The sequence below is a fragment of the Danio rerio genome, chromosome 7 (assembly GCF_052040795.2).
Source record: "Danio rerio strain M-AB ecotype USA chromosome 7, GRCz13ab, whole genome shotgun sequence".
Lineage (NCBI taxonomy): Eukaryota > Metazoa > Chordata > Actinopteri > Cypriniformes > Danionidae > Danio > Danio rerio.
The window spans coordinates 75,488,188-75,510,199 of record NC_141027.1 but is presented as its reverse complement, the minus strand read 5'-3'; the positions used below and the strand labels follow the sequence as shown (position 1 = coordinate 75,510,199).

The 22,012-nt window shown below is 36.5% G+C and overlaps 1 protein-coding gene across 20 annotated transcripts in view; it reads left to right on the top strand.

Moving 5' to 3' along the window:
- usp10 (ubiquitin specific peptidase 10) overlaps window positions 1-22,012 on the top strand; it is a 37,849-nt gene that overhangs the window by 3,658 nt on the left and 12,179 nt on the right. For 7 of the 20 annotated variants that reach the window (XR_015496501.1, XR_015496502.1, XR_015496504.1 and 4 more), the window contains exons 2-8: window positions 7,795-7,863; window positions 9,899-9,944; window positions 10,306-10,365; window positions 11,156-12,349; window positions 19,559-19,650; window positions 19,743-19,852; window positions 21,942-22,000. Coding sequence is in view for 9 of the 20 variants with exons in the window: in XM_087262254.1 (XP_087118380.1) it covers window positions 7,795-7,863; window positions 9,899-9,944; window positions 10,306-10,365; window positions 11,156-12,349; window positions 19,559-19,650; window positions 19,743-19,852; window positions 21,942-22,000 (1,630 nt within the window). In the remaining 11 variants the exon portion in view is untranslated. Of the gene's footprint in view, window positions 1-2,882; window positions 7,864-9,898; window positions 9,945-10,305; window positions 10,366-11,155; window positions 12,467-12,617; window positions 15,348-19,558; window positions 19,651-19,742; window positions 20,222-20,274; window positions 20,447-21,941; window positions 22,001-22,012 lie in introns of those variants that run through there. The other 13 variants (XR_015496503.1, XM_087262256.1, XM_087262255.1 and 10 more) reach the window with 9 other exon arrangements.

Sequence of the window (22,012 nt, the reverse complement as noted above, 5' to 3'; positions counted from 1 at the left end):
TAAATGTTAGAGTATTTGTTAAAGCCTTTTAAACTGGTTTAATTATTATTGTTTTGTATTTCTCTTATAAACTTTTCATAGGGGTAGTTGGGTAAATAATTTTTCTTGGTCTTTGTTGCCTCCCTATGTTGCCTCCCACAAGCTGAGACTGTGCATTTGTGCTTTCTTACAAGTTGTATTTTAATGTACTGTAAGTTAAAATGTCGCCAATGTTAGAAGTTGAAACCTAAAGTGGTGATGAGGTCTTAAAATATATGGAGAAAGTCTGAATAAAGTTCTTAAAAGGAATTGAATTTGGTTCTCTGATTCCTTCATGTACCCCGTTACAGGTATTGTTTCTTAATGTATGTTAGTAAATGCATTAACCAGCGTAATGAACCCTAGTAAAGTGGTAACAATAATTTTATATAGCGGTTATACTTTATATAAAGGTTGGCCACCATGCTTTCCTATAATGGCATCAGCCAATGAAGAGAAAGAACCCAGATTGGTTGACCACTGCATTATTTTTAATCTGGCTGGTTTATGTTGCCCAACTGTAACTGAGACTGTGTACACAAGTGTCAAGCAGAAGTTGAGTTAACTGTAATTTAGAATAAATTCACTGCCTGTTGGAATCCCACAACACGTAAACAATAGTTTCCGACTTACTCAAGTGCATGCTTGACATGTGTGCTGCTCTGTACCCTCAGATTCCCTCAGCAATAGTCAGCCGTTACAAAACCCGGTGAGCCGATGTGTCTAATAATGCCGTGTGACAGACTTTGCCAAACAATGTCAACAAGGATTGGGCATTATTGGACTGAATATGTGAATTGCATTTGATGACGACTGCTTTTAGAATGAAAGAAGTGCCTGAAAATGGAAGTTGGCCGTAGCTCTGGGTGGGGTTAAGAGAAGATCCCTTAGTAATAGATAAATAAAAAAAACACAGGCAGCTGATGGACACTCTTCAACTATGAGGACATCTGTTTTAGAAGCTCAGTGAGCTGGCATCTGGGATAATGCCATCTCTACTAAAATGGCATGGTGGGACAAAGTAAAACTTGGATTTTAGTTTCTTTACATCGGGAATAGCATGTATAGTGAATCTGTAACTTGATGTATTGGCTAATTTGGTTTGTGTGTTGCTTGACTTGGCATTTTCACTCTTGGTGATCTGAGCAGGATAAAAGTCTTGTTGAGAGGCCATATCAATGCATTTGAATGTGGCATTTGTGTGAGAACATGTTATGCACTTTTAAAGCAGATCTAAACCAGAAAATCAAGTGACTCGTCTGGTTTGTCCTTATCTGCGGGGGTTTGTTTGACAAGTTTTACATAAAACCACAGCGCACATTGAGCAGCTACTGCTTTGTCTTCATAAAAGTGGTTTTGTTGCTTTAATACTGGAAAGTAAGGACCAATTATAAAACTCGAGTTGCCGTTGTCACATGAATGTCAGAATGAAACTGTTGTGATGGTCTTTTCTTCCCTTTTGTGATCTGTAGTGCTTTAAGTTGTATCATCTTAATTCGACTGAAAAAAAAATTCCCCTATTTTTCTGTGTTCCTTATATCATTTATGAAAAAATGCAAATGATCTAAAGCAGGGGTCATTAAACTTGTTCCTGGAGGGCCGGTGTCCGGCAGATTTTGGCTCCAACCCTAATCAAACACACCTGAACCAGCTAATCAAGGTCTTACAAGGTATACTTGAAACACCCAGGCAGGTGTGTTGAGGCAAGTTGAAGCTAAACACTGCAGGGTCACCGGCCCTCCAGGACCAGGATTGGTGACCCCTGATTTAAAGGCAAGCCTAATTACTTGAAATAATGACACTCACTAAATATAACTAAGAATTCAACAACATTGTTTTAAAGGGTGAGTTGTCGCCATTTACTTGATTTATTCCAAACCAGTTTTGTTTAGTGTTCTTTTGAATATTGAAGAATGCTGTAAACCTGTAACTATGCATGCATAGTATTTGTGTTCTCATTTTTTACATTTTACATTCCCTTTAAGCAGTTTTCTTCATTTGGTTTACCTCTTTTACAAACATTACATGAAAAATTAGTATTTTATAAAAAAAAATAATCTGCTGTACAAAAGTTGCTGTTAAAGTTTTGACAGCTTGTTTTAAAGATACTGAGTTTGTTTACACATGATATGAAAGTCTTCATACTGTAGTAGGCATCGGACGATAACCATTTTTAAGGTATACTGCGGTTTTGAAAAGTCAAGGTTTTGAAAATGCCAACATTTTCCACTATACTGTTCCTAAAGTGATATATATATATATATATATATATATATATATATATATATATATATATATATATATATATATATATATATATATATATATATATATATATATATATATATATTTTTTTAGGACAACAGTATCTTAGAAAAGGTATCCAAAAATGCTGTTTTAAATTATAAAGAAATCTCTGTTTTTTTTTAAAGAGCAGAAGCCAAGGATTTATTCGAGTTATTATACTGTTATTCAGATGTTTACTGCTTAAAAATATTTTAAATGTTTCTAAAAATAAAATATATTGTGTTCAAAGGGGGGAAAAAAAAAATATATATTTTTTAACCCAGACATTTAAAAAAAACTTATTTTAGAGCAGTAACCAAAATACCGTCATACCGTAAAATCGTGATTTTTTTATCTAAGGTTATCATAGCTTTGGAGTCGTATACTGGCCCATGTCTATACTGTCTTTAGATGGCAGATTCTGAGAAACTTTTTATTACGTTAGGTTTAGGCATGGGATGATAAGCTTCAAGGTTTACAGCAGATTGGAAAAGTACTTTTTAAAACTGAAAACGTTTTGTTATACTGTTTTTTTCGGTGTATATGTAATGTGTTTGTGTGTGTGTGTGTGTGGTCAGACTATTTTATTCATTATTTTAGGGCAACAGTATCTAAAACAGCAGAGGACCATCTACATCAAACGATACTGGTCAACTCCCGATTAAACATACATTTGAAAACCAAATCGCATACACCAACATCCAAGCATGCTATGGACCAGAACTGTGAAAAGAAAGATATCCAAAGATGCCTTTTCAAGTTGTAAAGAAAGCTGTGTTTTTAAAACTAATAAAGCTCAAGGATTTGTTTTAATTAAGCCTGACATGTTTACTCTTCCTAAATAATTAATGTTTCTTATAATAAACTATATTGTTCAATGTGGGGAAAGGTTGTTTATCAGATATGTTAATAAGAGCAGTAATCACAATGCCGTGATATTTTCTTCTCATCATTAGGTTACAGTACTTTTCCAGAGTACTGTAGTTTGAGAATCCAGAATTTGCCTTGATTCTGTTATACAACTAATCAAAGTTTTTTAATGACTGGATTCTGCATTTCCAGCCCTTAGTTAATCATAAGGCCCCAGATATTGTTTCTCAAATTATGATCAAATCTTGGGTGAGAATTTTCTCCTCGGGTATTGATGAAAATTGTTGTCATTTTCTAATTGCTGTGATCTCTTGTGAGTTTCAGACTGCTGATTGTTGTCCTGTCGTTACAACAGTAGGCACAGAGATACTTATTTTAATCATTTGTTCATAAGTCATTTGTAGTCACTTTAGCTGTGATTTTTAACTGTAGTCCTGTGCACGAGGGCTGCAAAATATATCGTTTTTACTTTAATAACACAATGTGCAAATCTGCAAGTCACATTGCAGAATCTGCCATGTCATGTTGAAATTAATATAACATGACCTAATAGGTTCTAAATGTGGGAAAGATGCAAATTATTATATAGTTTTAAGGCTTGTGACTGTAAGATTAAGCTAATTTAAACCATTTGGGCACTAAAAATGCTAAAGTTTGCTGCTTTAACAAAGATTTATTATTTATTTATAAAAGAAGACTATATGGTGGTGTTTTACATTTGATTGCGTTTCTGAAACTCTGAAACAAGGAAAAACAGTTTTTTTCTGTTGTTTTTATCAGTGCTTAATTTTATTTTGTGTATTTTTATATAATTTTGTGCAGATGTACTCCCCTACAAAACAATCCCAGTCAATGTAAAATGAGGAATTCTTTCCAAATAAAGTTACTGTAGTCATCCTCAATGTGAAATTATATTCATATCGCATTATATATTGCAGAAAAACAAAATCGCAATGTCAGTTTTTTCCAATTTCATCCAGCCCTACTGTGGGCCACTGCTTTACACAATTGTGTTTTTATTAACTGACACTTCAGTTCAAGGAGGTTTCCGTGGATGTAAGCAAGACTTGCAAAATGTGCAGAGCATTTGGTCTTCAGAACTGGAGTTGTAATCCACTGTACTACAGTATTTCATAATCCAATAAGAATCATCAATTTTGATTTCATGGTGATTTTAGATGTTACTCAATTTGTTGCGTGAGTGTCACCTCGGCTTCTCATTCACGAAAGATTGTGTGTGTTTTCTCACCAGAGCATGATGAAATAATGCAGATGGCTAATTTGTAGTAATCCCCTGTCCAAATGAACAGCTATGGGGAGCTTAGTGTGGTACGTGTGGCACGCCTGTGGAAAACGGGCAAAGAGACATTCTTTCTGTTGTGATTGTGCTCGCCATCCAGAGGCCATTGGATTACTGCTTGCTGTTTGTCCCTTGTGGTGCCATTTCAGCAATGTAGGTCGGTGATTCGCAAACAGTTACATGTGCTTGAACTGCACTTTCTTTCTTGCTCTCCCTTTTCACGCGGCGAGTTGTGAATGTAAAGGGGTATTATGTGCACGTTTACACAGCCCTGTTCCGTTTTTCATCTGTGACACTTGCAGACTTGCATGAACATTACCAATGAGGTGTGATGTTTTTAAGTCTGTTTTATTTTTTGGTATTGGTTTGTTACTAGACAGTGTAGAGCTTTAGTCTCAACTTGGTGCAAGAGTCTTTAAGTTACTCCTAGTGCTTGTTGGATTAAGATAATTATAGCCTTCAGAGGGGAAGCAGGTTGTCTGAAGGATGGTCTGACCATTATAGGACTAGACACCAAGTGAACACAAGACTTCTGATGGTTGTAATAGGCCTTTGACTAGGGCTGGGCGATCTGGGATAAAAAAAAAAACATTTAGTTATAATTCGCAATCAGGCATGGGCCAGTATAATGCCTCGTTTCCACTGACTGGTACGGTACGGTTCGGGTCGGTACGGGTCACCTTTATCAGGCTTGCGTTTCCACCACAAAGGGTACCCTTTTGGTGGGCGTGGTGTATGACAAAGCTCAAGTCGACATCATGCTCGCTCGAATAAATGTCTACAGTAAAGCTGTATGGGTCGTTCACATATCATAATGAGCAGCAGATGCTTTATACGCATAAATACTTGTTTATAAATGTTTATTACTCACTTTTCTTTAAACATAATTTGATTATAACTGCAGATCAATGACAGTGCAAAATAGGCTACTGTAACGTCTGCAATTAGATTAAATAAATTTATAAATGCAACAAATATGAACACATCCCGCCCCTTACAGTCTCCGATATATTATTAATTACAGAAAAACTATACACAGCATACATTTAGTACTTATTTGAGTTAAAAACACATGCAATATAGCCCACAGTCAGCGCAAACCTCTCATCTGTGTCTGTAATCTTCACCAGCACAAGTAAGCTCTGTTAGAGAGTAAATTTGTCATTCCCAGTTTATAATAGTCCAAAAGACGAAGATAAACATGGCAGTTTGTTCATGATTCAGGTTGCTAAAACTATTTTGGTCCTGTGTTTTGATGACTTCGCCTTTTTTTCCCACGTTTCACTCTCGCTTCACTCTCGCGCTTGTCCTTTTTTCCTGAATAGATCAGATGACGGAGACACTTCAATAATCGCACACACGTTATTATCATGAGCTCAAGAAGTTTGTTTTATCACATATAGACGCGTTCGCGAGCTCCCGGAAGAAAGCGAATACTGCTTGCACTTTTAGATGGGCTCGTAAAGCAACAACAGCACACGGCAGATTTTTCTTCTTGGCTTTGTGTTTGTTCACCGAGACGATGTCAAGGTTTGTTTGAGCCCCGGTCATCCATGGCTCGTTATTAAATGCATATAGTATTTCCATGTAATGTCTCGGCTTTGTATTTAAAAAAAAAACAAGGTGGTTTGTTTGTTTTCTGTGTAGCTCCATGAGCTCGTGACGTATCTCTGTAACCAATCAGTGTTCAGCTGCACGTGTTGGTCCACCTTTTGGCACCCTCTTTCCCGTTTGGTACCCTTTCGAAAGGGTGCCGAAAAGTGGTATGGTTTGGTTCGGTGCGCTTTTTGACAGTGGAAACGGCCATAAAAGAGTACCGTACCGAACCACTCAGTAGAAACGGGCCACAAGTTTCTTACAGTATGATAAAACCTTAGATAAAAATATCAGTTTAATGATATCACAGTTTTCTGATTACTGCTCTAAAATGAGTTCTTTTTAAATATCTGGGTAACCCAAAAGTCAAGCCAGCAGATGAAATTGGCCACAGTGAGAGAGAGAGAGAGGAATCGAGTACTTTCATTCCCTCAATCGCAGATAAATAGGGTCTTCTGCTGTAGTTGTCAGTGAAAGACTGTACAGAAATCGCACACACGCGGTAAAATTGTGCACAGTTTGCGCCAGGAGTGTTGTAAATACCCGCGCTCACCTCCCTCGCGACAGAGCTGCGGCCCTCCAGGAACTGTATTTGACACCTGAGATTTAGACTATCAATGCAACCAGCAGATATTAATGAAATGCCTAGGATTTGCTTTGTCCATTTTAGATTTGTTTTAACGATACAATTAGAGATGGTTAATGTCTATATAAAAACGAATTTACACATTAATTGTATCTTATTTAGTAATCACTAGAAAATGTTTTTGCGCATTCATAGTGCTTCTGTCCAGCTGCATTAAACTACGTTCTTCTCCCTCAAATATGTCATGCATCATTTGAGTTAAAATGATTGGATGTCCCATGAGATAAAAGGTTATTCAACAATGGCAACGTTTGTTGGCTTGGAGCCTTAAAATCACCAACAAGATATAATGTCATGTGTTTTCTCATCTGACCAGTGTCACACATCAGGAGAGTGGACTTGCTGTTGCAGAAAGCTAGCATGACTAATGTTCAATTGAAGCGGTGGGATTGGGAGGTCAGAAGACTGGCAGAGAGATCTGGCACTCGGCAGTAATTGATGCTGTGTTTAGATGGCATCTTTCTGCCTGTGGGCTATGGGAAAATACATGGAAATTCTTTTTTTTTTTTTTTTTTTTTTTTGTGGAATTTTATGAAGCGCAGTTGGTCAAAAAAAAAAAAAAAGCCAATTTGAAGCATTTGTTGAGTAAAGATCAGATCTATTGTGTTGTAAAAGTTTACTTGAAGTGTTTGATTTCAATGAACAAAGATAACACCACAAACTTAATGCCACAACCTTCACGTTATATTCACTAATGTTTAATTGTCAATGCTCAAACAGTGTTAAACATTGGCCAAAGTGAGGGCCTGAAGGGTCTCTCTCTGCCCTCGCTTTACTCTCTGTAGTGGGACATGAGGGAGCCATATTACCATGCTGCATGACTCATCAGTTTCCATCTCGCTCTTTACTTTCACCCAACCTGATGTTGCAATCATGCAGTAATGATGGCTGCCGCGTCCTTGTTTACCCTCAGACATCATACTTTATTTGTGTATTAAAAAATAAGAAGGCAGAACTTAACAGATTTAGCTTTGTGCTGCATACACAGTGTTAGCCATAAAGCCAGTAAAATTGTTAAAAGTGCCTGTCAATTGTGAAATGTCACCTAATGTGTTGTATTCTGTTTGATTTTTCACAGTATATCTTTGGGGAGTTCAGCCCAGACGAGTTCAATCAGTTCTTTGTGACTCCCCGATGTTATGTTGAGGTAAAATAATTACACACATGAATCTAATACACACAAATGTTTCAAATGTCATGTCCATATAGAAAACAAAGTAATACATTTAAAATAAGGTATTGTAAGTACATTTGTGCATTATTTGTGTAAATTTGACCATTCATTTAATGATTTTTTGAATACTCCTTACTTTCAGTATGATTGTTTATTCCATATAACCAGACGTACTGTGGTGAGGAAGAGCTTATTCACACCACTTCGTGTATACATGTTCATTTTTTTTTTTTTTGCCATATGCAGTATGAAGAGTTTAGAAAAAAAATGTCCTTTTTACATTTTCTACCCTTATTTTAATATGTTCAGTATTTCTAAATATAATGGCATTTTTTTCTAAAATATTATTAATGTTTCAGTATTGCCTGTTTCCACTAATTGGCATGGTACGATTTGGTACGGGTCACTTATCAGGTTTGTGCCTTCACTGCTAAATGGTACAAATAATTCCCTTTTGGTGGGCTTGGTGTTCGACAAAAAGGTGCGGTCGGCTTCATTATTGCTTCAAGTTCAAATATCATATGAGAAACCCTTTTTACTAAACAAATGATTTATATGCGTAAATGATTGTATAAATGTTTATTACTAACCTGAACAGGATTTGATTATAGCTGCAGATCAATGATAATGCTAAATATTCTACTGTATCATTCGCGATTTTGTAAAAATAAAATATTTATGAACGCATAATGAGACTTACAGTCTCTGAAATTTTACCAACAACAAATAAAAATTCCCAAAACATACATTTAGGCCATATTTGGTAAATAAATGATACAAAACGTATACAGTCAGTACAAACCTCACATCTTTGTTCTTCACCAGCACAATGTTGACATCTTGTTAAAGTAATTCCGTCATTCCGATTTAGTCCAAAAGGTGATGATAATAGTTAAACATGGCAGTTTGTTCATGTTTTAGGTTGCTAAAAGAATCATTTGCTCTTTTTTTTTTCTACTTCTTTCTCGGCTTCTCCTTTGCTTTTTAGCGCTTCTCTCGTGTTTGTCCCTTTCTGAAAGGATCAGATGTCAGAAGTGCTTTAATAATCACGTGCAGCCATATATAACTATAACGTGCACATTATCAGCTCAAGAAGTTTGTTATTTCATAGATGGATGTGTGGCGAGCGATTGCGAGGTCTTGGGAGAAAGTAAAATCACTTGCGCTTTTAGACGCCCTTGTAAGCAACAAGACACACAGGTTCTGCTCTTGTTCTTGGCTTTGTGGCTGTTCAGCAAGACGACGACTAGGTTTGTTTAAGCTTGGCTCGATCATGACTTTTTATTATGTTTATATTATTATGGTTTCATGTCTCGGCTGTGCATTTAAAAACGGTGCTTCCTGTGTTTTCATTCTCCTGGCTTGTGCATACACTAGTGACACTTCTCTGTAACCAATAGCGTTTAGCTGTGTGTATAGCTGTGTGCCTTTTGGTACCCTTTTGTTTTGCTAGGTACTCTTTGGAAAAGGTACCCAAAAAGTGATACAATAGGTTTGCTTGTTGGTTTGTTTTGACAGTGGAAACGGGCATAAAAGCATACCGACTCATACCAAACTACTTAGTGGAAATGGGCCATTAATGATCCTTTACATTTTTCTTTAAATTTGCCTCTAATGCAAAAAGTAGTCTTAATTTATTTTTTTTATTTTGCTCCCTGTTGTTGTTGGTATAAGGCAAGTGTAACTTAAAATACAGAACACCTCTTGGCATAATATATTACCAATGTGGTGCCAACATTCTCTTTGTTTACTTTTTTTCTTTTTACTCTAATAAAATGCCAAGTCATTGTTTAGTTTTTACACATCGTTTTGCTGTCCATTTTGTTTGTACATTCGACTCTGGCCTTCCATTCCAAAGTACATGTTATAATTTTTTTTTTAAAAACCTGTATTTAGTTTAGATAACATGCGCTTGCATTTATAGGGTTAAGGAATAAAGGTTTGTTTGTGTGCATGTTCTTCTATTGACTTGATGTGATTGAGTGATCTCATCCAAATTTCTTATCAGCTTCCCCCGTTCAATGATAAAGTCACCTGCGTCAGCCATTCCTCAGGTAAGATCAAAGCTTCATCTGAATATCACTACAAATACTGCTACAGAAATAAAGATATGAGTTCTAGATTGCAAGATCCTTAATTACTCCCACGTAAGCAAACACAATGGTTTTCTATCATGTATTATGCTTTGACCATAGCTTGCTTCGTCACGCATGGGATACAGAGTTCATTTATATTCATCTGTCCTATTCGCATCCTAATCCTTAAATTGTAGACTGGTCCTCATTCATCAGTTGTATATAAAGCTCCTTGGGCTACGTTCCCATCTCTGTAGTCTTAATAATCTTTCCCGAGACAGTATCATATTGCCCTCTCAGGTAGTTGTGACCTTCACCCTCATCTGTATCAATTATTTAGGAGGTTACTGCACTCCTGCTGTGCCTTACATAACGGAATCATTGAGACGGCAGGTTTGCGGTGAGTTTTCGGTCCACTACACACCGCCTTAATCTTCTGTTTTTGTTGCAGAACTCAACACTTAGGTCTTAAACACTGACAGCTTTCTAAACCTTCCCCTTTACCAAACCTTAAACCCCTACTTCTTATTCTTGCCTGTCCATTTAATCTTTGGAGCTTTGCATGCCTAGGTGCCAGGCGTCTCTCTGGCGCATAAGCATCTACTTGCAGTGTTTGGAGTTGATGGGAGGCTTTATTTTTGGTATTACTTTTTTGGAAATTCTCTCAAAAAACACATCACATCTAAGAATATGACTTCATGGACCATTTTTCAGGACCTCTAACAGAATATCACCTGAACATGTGACAGTGTTGACTTATGTTGCTTATGAGTTTGCCATCCATTTCTGCCTAAAATAAAACATCTAAAATGAATACTAACAGAGGATGTGGTCTTATCTATTCTTTGATCCATTGCTTGGGAACTTGTGTTCCCTTTATGACTTAAGGTTGCTTTACTTTTCTGACTACTGGCTACTTCTGAGACTCGAATTCGTAGAGTAATTGTGACTTGCATTCACTAACACTGTTTCCATTCACTTCAATCTATCCTTCACTGCTTAGTCTGCACCGTTTAGTACCACAAACACTTTCAATTCAGAGTCTTTGTATATAAATAACTACATGGTACCTCTAGTATCTTAGTAATTGAGTGTTTTATAAAAAAAAAAAGATAAATCAGATTTGTAACAGAAAATCATTACAATTATTTAGATGCACATGAGTTTAACTGAGATGTTTCGATCTGCAGGAGAGGACTACCAGCATATTGAGTTTGGTGTGGATGAGGTAATGAATGCAGAGCCTGTGGCAGTGAAAGACTCGCTGTACAAAGTCTCTAGCACTCTTAATCCTCAGGCCCCTGAGTTCATCCTGGGCTGCCAACCATCTCAGAAGTCCCTTGCCACAGCTACACCTGTTGCTGATATCCCGGACGGTGCCGAGTTCAACTCCCTATGCTGCAGCAACTCTGAGACCTCAGACATGGGCAGCCATCAAGCCTGCTTGGACATGGATGGGGTTTCGGGTGGCTTGGGACAACGGAAGAAAAAGAAAAAACGACCGCCGGGATACTACAACTATCTAGAGGGTTCAAACAGCAACAGCACTGGTGTGGCCACAGATGGAGTGGGGCCCCCAAGCCTGGTCAACGGACATTCACCAAATGCTCCACTCCTGAGTTCAGAGGACTTGGTTGGGGACATTCTACCTGGGGCAGAGCTAATTCCCCCAAATTCTATAACATCTGCACCCCAAACCACCCCACTTTCCAATCAGAGGACTTGTGAAAGCCCTGACAATACATTTGACTTGACGAGTGGAGCTGCCTCTTTGTTAGACAGAAATGGTGCAGCTTCTTTGTCTACTTCATCTTCGTCCTCTCAGAGCAGTGGGGTGGCACAGAGTGCCAGGACTGCAGAGCAACATGCAGAACCCCCTGCTTTAGAGAGCCCAGTACTTCTGGATAACGGCGGGCACAGCTCCTCTCCACCTTCCCCTCTTCCCTGTGCTGCTCTGGCCACCCCTACAACCACAATTCCTGCTACTACTGATGAGAGGGAGGCCGAGGGCTTGGGGGAGGCCAACGGGCTGCCAGAGACCGCCTCAGCTGCTGGAGCTGTGGATGAACTCCAGGACTCCTCTGAAACGAGTGAGGTGCAGTCTGCTTCCTCTCTAACCCCTCTCTCGTTAGACTCTGACGTTCAGCCGGTGGTCTCGCCTGTTGTCCCGGCAGCACCTGCGATCACCCCACCGAAATCCTGGGCAAGCCTCTTCCACAACTCCAAGCCTCTACCTGGAGGTCCTCAGGCGTATGTTGAGGTGAAGAGTGTGCCTGCTGTTGTCACATTCACACCGACTGCCTCCGAGTTGCCTGAAAAGGTCAGTGAGGTGCGTGAAGGCCCTGTCCCCGTGTCTGAAGACCCTATGGCCCCAAAATTGGCAGGTAAAATTACATGATGTTAATGGTTGAGTCCAAACTGCAAAGAATGCTGTATTGCACTAAATGTAGTTGTTTGCTTGCTGAAAGTTACACCTAAGCAAATTTTGGTCCAAAACAGGGGTCCACCAACCTTGTTCCTGGAGAGCTACCTTCCTGTAGAACTCAGCTCCAACCCTGATTAAACGCACTCGAACCAATAAATAGGACCTGATACAGCACTTGATAATTACAGATGTTTATGGAAGGTCAAGGTTGCAACTGAAATCTGCAGGAAGTTAGCTCTCCAGGAACAGGGTTGGTCACCCCTTACTGGAGATTGGCTGCAAGTGTATTTTAAAAGTTGTTCTGTTGTTTTTCAAGGATTGCTTGGTGCATTCTCTACTAAATGTTAAATTCACCCAAAATGAAAATTGGTCATTTAATCATCATTCCATAAATTTTTCGTTCAGTTTACTCAATGTGATTGAAAGGGTCGTCGCTGCAGAGCATCTTGGGTAGAGCTCACCTCCAGGGTGGGGGAGCTTAAGCTCCAGCTCCTCCACCTGTAAGCTGTTTTAATGCGTAGACCTACTCCACCCCTAACCCCAACCCCCAGTGACGTCACTTGTAGAAGGACCGGGAGCTCTAGCTCCCCCATGCTGGAGCTCAGCTCCGCCCATGTAGCTCTGCAGTGAGTACCACTTGATGCAAATGTTTTTTTTTTTTCCAATTTTAAGGTTTTAAGACCATTTTGTTCATCATGTGAAATAATTGTATCTTCAGAATACTTGGGTCAAACAGCTTTCTTTATTTGGAGCGCTGGCTTTCAGAATTGTCAATTTTGAACGGAGAAAGTTTTATCTCTTAACTTATTTAAAAAAAAAAAAAAGGTATAACCTGAAATCTGCCTACACAATATATTTACCTGTTTGCAAAGATTCGTACCTTTTTACTCCTAACATTCTTGTATCATGTTGCAGAATCATGTCAGATTAAATGTTGCTTCATTGTTTTACATCTCAATAACAAATGCATGCAGTTAAAGAAGGCTGAACAAGCGACTTGTGGAAATGAGGTTTATTATTAAATGTAGACCATTACACAATATGAGCCCAATTTGACAATCCATATTGTATGGTCTAAAAGCAGAACTATTTTACTTGTATAATTGTGTGTTCAAAGACTTTGGTTTGTGACATGTATTTATGACATATCTTGAATTAAATAGAAATGTCTGGTTTATTAGCTTATAATTAACCTAATATTTATATATTTGCCTTGAATTTACAGTAATGATTAGCTAATTAGACCCCCCCCCCCCAGAAAGATCTCCGAAAAAAAAATTGTACTTGTTTAATGTTTATATTAGTCATTTTCTTGCAGCTGTTTTTCTCTACAGTGATTGTACATTGTGTTGGTCAAATACGGAAAGCTCCATGAACATGATATTAATCTGTTGCTGTATTCGTTTTAATGATAGCTGTGTATGATCATGTTTTGCTATCTGCCTTAGCTTTTTAAAATTAATGACCTTTATTATTATTATTTTTGTTTTTATGAACAGTATTTCTGCGTATTTTTCAGATTTTTATTTGAGATTTTACAGAAGAAATCAACAGCATGTAGCTTTGTAATCACACTAGTGTCAGTTCTGATTTACGGGCACACCATTTCTTCTTGATTTAATGTGGGTTGTGTTTCTGTCCACAAGATGGCAGCAGTAGCATGTTTTATTGCTGGCACCAATAAGTTCTCTGTCCTGTTAACCCTAGACTGGTTTTTAAAGCATCTCGGCTCCTTTAAAAATATGTCTGTCTGTGTCTACATCTATCTATCTGTCCATTCATGTCTGTGTGCTTGTTTGTTTTTCTGTCCATTCATCTCATCTATCAATTCATATATCTATCTGTCCAATCATATGTCTGTTGTGTCTGTATCTATGGTTCTATCTATATATCTTATCTGTCTATCAATCACCAAATGAATATCATATTTGTCTGTCCATCCATTAATTTATTTGTTCATCTCTATCTGTCTGTTCTTCCATCCATATATCTATCCGTCCGTCCATCTATCTGCCCATCTATCCATCTATATATCTATCTGTTTGTCCGTCCGTCCATTCATATGTCCGTCTGTTCTTGTATTCATCTATATTCATCTGTCTGTCTGTCTGTCTGTCTGTCCATTCATCCATCTAGCTATCTAGCCAGCCATATATCCGTCTGTCTGTCTAATCGTCCGTCCTTCCGCCTGTCTGTCGATCCATATATTCATTTATATCCGTCCATCCATTTATCTGTCTTTCCGTCCATCTATCCGTTTGTCCATGCATCCATCCATCTATCCATCCATTCATCAGTTCGTCTATCTATCTAGTCAGCCATATATCCGTCTGTCCATCTGTCTATCTATATAGCCAGCCATACATTTCCCTGTCTGTCCATCCATCTATATATCTATCTGTCTCCGTCCATCTATCTGTCGATCCATTTCATCCCCCTTTATTTTATGGTTGCATTCCAAATAATCATCTCGTTTTGATGAAAGGCTCACCCAGGTGCTGTATTTTAATACATTTAACATTTGGTGGTCAGAATAAGAATACAAGTTTCGAGATCTGAGTGCTAATTGGCTGCAATAGTGACTAATCATTCAATACATCAGTGTATAATATGGAACAAAATCAATGCCTAAAGTCTTGAATTAAAAAGCTAGTTGAATATCACAAACTGAAAAAAATAAGTTCTTGCATTTCAATGACTTGAATTCCAGGGTTTGTATTTTTAGGTCCTGAATTTTAACATATCTGTTTATTTAAGCTGTGAATATTTCAACGAAAAATATTTCAAACACGTTTTCATACTTAAAAATTCAATAATTCATATTCAATTTTCAGAGCAGGTAACGAGCCAGCATGGGAGACAAGCTCCGATAAGATTGCAGAACAACGTCTGTCCCTGGATCCGAGGAGTGAGCTTTACGCGATCACCAGCTGGCTTCCGTTACATAAGGGCAAATATAGATGACTAAACCCTCATTTACTCATTGTCCAAGGCATTGATATTAAAATTGAATGCTACTTTTGTGCCTTTATTAGCCTTTTTCTCGCTTGTTTACTGGGTTAAAAATCTTACATTATTCCATCTCCACCTGCTGGTGAAAGCTAGAGCAGCTGGCGATCTTCAATCTGCAATCTATTGCTTCTCCTGCAGATCCCGGATGTAATGTTGAATTTTATCAGTCGAATTTGATCCACTGAATTTATGGAAGCGAATATTAGAACTGAAATAAAATGAACTGAAAATGACCTTTTAAATATTATACATCGTATTTTTAAAGGGTATTGGATATTTTGTAAGTGAAATCTGAAAATTGAATATGAATTATTGAATTTTTAAGTATGAAAACGTGTTTGAAATAATTTTCGTTGAAATATTCACAGCTTAAATAAACAGATATGTTAAATTTCAGGACCTAAAAATACAAACCCTGGAATTCAAGTCATTGAAATGCAAAAACTTGTTAATACGGTGTATTATTTTTTTCAGTTTGTGATATTCAACTAGCTTTTTAATTCAAGACTTTAGTCATTGATTTTGTTCCATAGTATAATCACCTGATCTCCTGATCTTGGAAACAGTCAACAGGACTCTCCCACACAGTAAATCATTTTAAGTTTCCCCCTACTGTTACTCAAGTATGTGAAATGTTGTGCAATGCTAAGAATAATAATAAAAAAGGCTGTTGTTTTTTTCCAGATCTTTCAATTACCCAAATCGGCTGCCCGGTGTAATGTGTAGACGTGTCATATTATGATTTAGATGTTTATTGGTCCCAGCATTGGCCCACGTGGCACTCAAACATTCTAGCTGTTTCTCTGCTGGGTGCTTGCATGTTCTGTTGCATTACATGAAGATTCTCTGCTTGATTGATTGCCATGATGTTTTTGAAAGCTGCAAATGATATCATTTATGATCTCGCAAATCTGTTTTTCATCATACGTATGTAATTGTGTTAAAAGCGGTGATTGTGAAACAAGTGTTTTTCCATCAGCATTTCTTTTGTCACTCGCTAATCTGTCCTGATGTAAGCCTCTTGGACAGGCATTAAGTGGAGATGAATCGCAGCTCTCTTCCTGACCACTGGCTGCCCTCATGCGTTAGTTTTAGTTTTCAGAGTAAATCTACTGTGCCATTATGCATTTTATTGGCCTCTCAGATTGGATTTCTGCTGTAGCTGCTGTTTTGTGTTCAGATGAATGTGATGTGGCCTGTTTTAAATCAATCCAGCCACTGACACGTTCAACTAAAAGCTTAAATTAAAGGCATGTCACTTAGATTTATGTGACTATTATGTTTGTCTTTTCCCATTGGGGTACTTTAAAGTCAGCGTGAATTAAAATTTACTTGGCACATTTATGATCTTGTGTACAGTTGCTAAACAATAGCCAGATGACTTTTAATTTTTGCTTATATATTTGTCTTTTTGACTTCTTTCAGTCAAATCCAATTTTCATTGTGTAATTCCGTTTTGAAATATTGAATTTCTCTTTTAATTGTCACGTTAAAGGGTAGTTTGCCCAAAAATAATAATGTAATGACTATTTGCTCACCTTTCATGTGTTGACAAACTTTTGAGTTTTGTTCTGTTGAACACAAAAATATGTTCTTAAGAAAATCCATTTAAATCCAGTGTTTGTTTTTCCTACTATAAAAGTCAATGGTTAAAGGTTTCCCACTTCCTATCTAAAATATCTTTAGTATTCATTGTAAGAAACTCTTAACACTTTATAATCACACACTATGAATCATCTATTAAGCAAAGAGTGAAATCATTATTTAAGCATTAACTGTACATTAACAGATGTTCATAAGCATTTTATAACTGCACATACAAATGCTCTATTCTTGACTTGTAAACACATTTAAAATAAGCGATTGAATTGTACTTTCATACTTTACTGATTAATTTTTCATGACTAAATTAAGAATCACATTATTTACAAGTTATTTAAACACTGTAAAACACAATATTCAACTTAATCAAATGAAATGAGTGTAGTTGACTCAAAATTGACAGTAATTCTACTTATTTGAAAAGAGTTTTAAACTCCGTGTTGAAGGCAATGAGTCAATTAAATACCTCATTATGCAATTGGATTCCTTAAACGATTCGCCTCAACTTATTGGGTTTTACAGTACTCAATTGGTTTGAGTTCTCTTCATTTTTTGGGTTTTACTGTGCTCTAATTGCTTCGTTTACTCAAATAAATTAAATTTAAAGTGCTTGTTAGGATTAGTTTTTGAACTTAAATGGTTTGTTGCAATCGATTTCCTGAAATGGTGTAAGTTGCCTTAACATTTTGGGTTTTACAGTGTGTTTGGGTTTTTAAAGATCATACAGAATGAGTTAGAAAATTAATAAGCTATTCAAATCAACATTTATATATAATTATTTATGCATATACTAAGAGTTAATGTGTACATTAATAATTTCTTTAACACCACTTCGTCCAGTTTTGTGACCTAATCTAAAGTGTGGACTATTTATGCTTTAAAAGTCCCTAATAAATGACATTTAAAGGCTTGGTATCCAGTGAACAATATCTTACCTAAAAAGTAAAATTACTGTAAAGTTTAAACATTGCTGAATAACAGGAGTCAAAATGTAACATTTAATTGGAGTAAACGACAACAACAGTATAATTAACAAAATATTATGATGTTATTTAGCTACGTTTAAACTGCACAGTAATTTTATTTTAGTTAAGATTGCTAAGATTTGTCTTTCATTTGATTAGTTTCATTTGTGTTTCTTCAAATAAATAGAAATGAAAACATGTTTGTTTCCTGTTTAGAATATAACAGCCTTGTCGTTTAAAAAGGATTTATAAAGCATAAATAGTCCTCTCTTTAGATTAGGTCAAAAGCTGGATGAAGTTAATAAAGCGTTTATTAACATACAAATTAACTATTAAAATATGCCTGAAAAAAATATATATATGATAATTTAAATAGTTTATTAATCATTTAATTGTGCATTCTGAATAATCCTTAACCAGCAATTTTTTTTCAAATATTTGATTTGTAAATGATGCGTTGATTTAGTAATGAAGAAATGTTAATTAGTCAGCGCAATAGCGCCTCCTCTCTCTCCCCCCTCTCCCTCCCTCCTACTTTTCTTCCTGTCTGAAGTACTGTACTGTTCACTTAAAGGCAAAAAAGGACAAAAAATAAATCTTTAAAAAACAATAATAGTAATTAGCCATGAAAACAGTCATTAAGCACATTATATACTGTATGCGTTCATAAGTCAAGAATAGAGGATTTGTATCTGCAGTTATAAACTGCTTACTAACATCTGGTAGAGTTAATGCTTAACACATATTGAATTCACTATTTTCTAATGCTTAATAAATGATTAATATTGTGTAGTTAAGTGTTACACTCATTAATGTACAGTAGTAGACAATGGTGTTTGAGCATTCTGTAAGTTCGTCAAACCAACATTAGCATATTTTACTACTCAATGAAAAGAGGCTCGTCTATTTCTGTTAAACATGTAACTAATTCTTTTTTAATTATTATGATAGATTTCTATGTTTAAAAGGTCATAATACTTATACTTATATTTATATTAATTTATTTCTTATTCTGAGGGAGATATAAAACACACAAATGTTTCGGCTCAGTGTGTGAAACAATTTACTCACTCTGCCCTCTTTTTCCAAAGTCAATCACATTATGTCATTAATTGAATTGCTACTCAACAATCCAATCTCATTTCGTTTCATATAGAGCTAGTAACATAAGGAATGTCTCCTCCACCTTTCAAAAGCATTATTTCCATATTTAGAGGCTTAATTTGTTCAGAGAATCGCATATAAAACTCCAGTGATTCCGGAGATTTCCACGTTACCATGAGAGCTGTGTCATTATTTCAGTCTCTCTTCCTAGGCGTGGTATAGAAACCTCATTTCGCCACAACCAGCCTCATGTGCATCAATCACAGGATGCGAAGTTGGCATAATGAACATAACATCTTTCTAATTGGTGTAGACTGCTCTTCAGGTTTATTTTGCTTGTTGTTATGGAGGTATATGGCCCACTAAATGCTAAACTTTGACTTACGTGACCTCTGATCATTAATGAATTGAAGACTGTCTGGTTGTCCATGCAGTTGTTAATCTTACCAATGATGTATATTTTTTTCTTTCCACCCATCTATCAGAGTTAATAGAGAATGTGAAGTTGATACACAAACCTGTGTCTTTGCAACCAAGAGGACTGATAAACAAGGGAAACTGGTGCTATATCAATGCTGTATCCTTTCGTCTTTGCTCAAGTTGACTCCATTCTGTATTGGTCAAGTCTGCCTCGTCTTTTGTTTATCCTCCCTTGACTCTGAGCTTTAGACCCTGCAGGCTCTGATTGCGTGTCCCCCTATGTATCATCTGATGAAGTCTATCCCCCTTTTCAGCGAGACTCAGAGACCCTGCACATCCACCCCCATGATGGATAACTTGTAAGTTTCAAGTGTTTTTTTTTTCTGCCCTTAATATTGCCATGATACAATGTGTTTATATGAACAGGATGTGGAATAAGTCACAACATGACTTTTTACGGTCACACTTTACAATAAGGTTCATTATTTAACATGAACTAGTTACAAACTATACTTGTACAGCATTAATCATAGTTCAACATTTACTGATGTATTATTAACCTCCAAACCCATGCTTGTTAACATTAGTTATGCTCCATGAGTTAAAGGTGCAGTAGGTGATCTGCCAAAATGCTAACCGCTTAGCATATTATCTTTGGACGGCGGGGAAGGACTGTGATTCAAAGCCACGCCTCCTGAAATCGAGAAAACGTGCACCATTTCACAACAGCAGACAACCCACTAGTTCATGTCATTGTCCAGTTTAGATGGTGTTTGGCCAGTGGCGTGCGGGAATTACATTTATTACTAAGCCAAACTTGCATGCTATTTCAGAGCAAATATTCAGAGTAGCATTGTAAACAGTATAGGAAGGCTGCCATTGTTCCAAAATGAACCAGTGTGAATATAAAAGCAACTTCAGCTTAAAGCAGGTTAGGCGAAATAGTGCTATTTAATGATGTTTTGTTGTTAAACTAAATAAATCTACATTATCGATGCTGTAAAAGGACCTTATGAATCAAAAAAATAGTCGCATCAATCTTACACCAGGAGATTTCAGTGACTGAAGTAATTTATAACACAACACAATCTAACATAAGCTTAGCCTGACTAAAATAGTTTTAAAATAGAACATTACCTGTCTAACAGTAATGCTTCAGCCATGGTGTTGTCCTCCCTCCAGCATGCAAAAGTAACTCCAATTCTAATTCAATACTTTCAAAAGTTTTAGTTCAGCATTTGATTTTCACCGCGTCTGTGATCGTCTCGTGAACGCGTGGCGCTTATGCAGGCGGGCATGCGGGAATGGCAGATCTGCATAAACAAGATACGCAGAAGTCCAAATCTACATTTGCTGGCAGACAGTTTGAACTACTTATCGGAATTATGAGAGATTTCGGCCTGATAATATTTAATTGGATAAACATTTTTTAGTTTTGTCTTACCCAGAATATAAAAATACATATAAACACATTTAGATCGTTTACTTTAATCATTACTATTGGACTCTGAAGAGACTTTCAACCAGCACAACAAAACATGTTTCTGAAGACAATCACCTACTGCACCTTTAACAGAAACTAAGTGAACTGTTTTCATTAACTGACATGAACAAATGCTTTAGTAAATTTATTGTTAATGTTATTTAATGCATTTACTAACGAACAAACAATGAGCAAATGCATTCTTATTGTAAAGCGTTACCAGTTTTGTACTTATGTCGTAGCAGCTTTTTGTTTTCAGTTTAATAACAATATTAACATGCTAGTAGACTGATTAATGGAAATATTTTGTTCTGTACAGTTTTTTTTTTTTTTTTTTTTTTTTTTGCTATCTAAAAAAAATCGATAATGCCAAGAACTGCAATAAGGGGATGTGAATGTATTGGCCTTTAACAGCTTTTCATAGCAAGTTAGTGTGTATTAATATATATATATATATATACTGTGTTTGCTAGAAGAAGAAAAAGCATACAGCTGTTTTAAACTTGGCTCATCCAACCTGAAAGATAAAGCACTGTATCTTTTGTTTTTACTGAAGTGTTATATAATGGGAAGCATCTGTTTGTATAATGATGCCAAACTTGTTCATAATAAATGAATGGTCTTTTATTTTGGTTGGTCTCCAAGTTTTAAAATGAGGTGGAAAAAACTATCCATCAAGTCAGATGGACTATCTTTTTATTTGAAATCTGTTGACCTGACTAGCTTAAACAATTCTGACTGACTGCAAATCAATCAACATAAGCTTATGCAAGAAACTGCAAATCACATCACATCTTACGATCTACTTTCCATGTTAATAAATTGCTGTAAACATTTGAAGTGCAGCAGCCCTTGATGCTAAAAGGATCCTGCTTTTTAAAGAGTCAGCCTGGTTTATTGGCAGTTTTAAACATGCAATGAGTATTTTTGTGTGCCCCCTTAACTCTATGCATTTTTTCTTGTAGTATTCGGCTTGTGAATGAGTTCAGCAATATGCCTGTCCCTTCAAAGGCTAAACAGCAAGGTAATGTGTCCC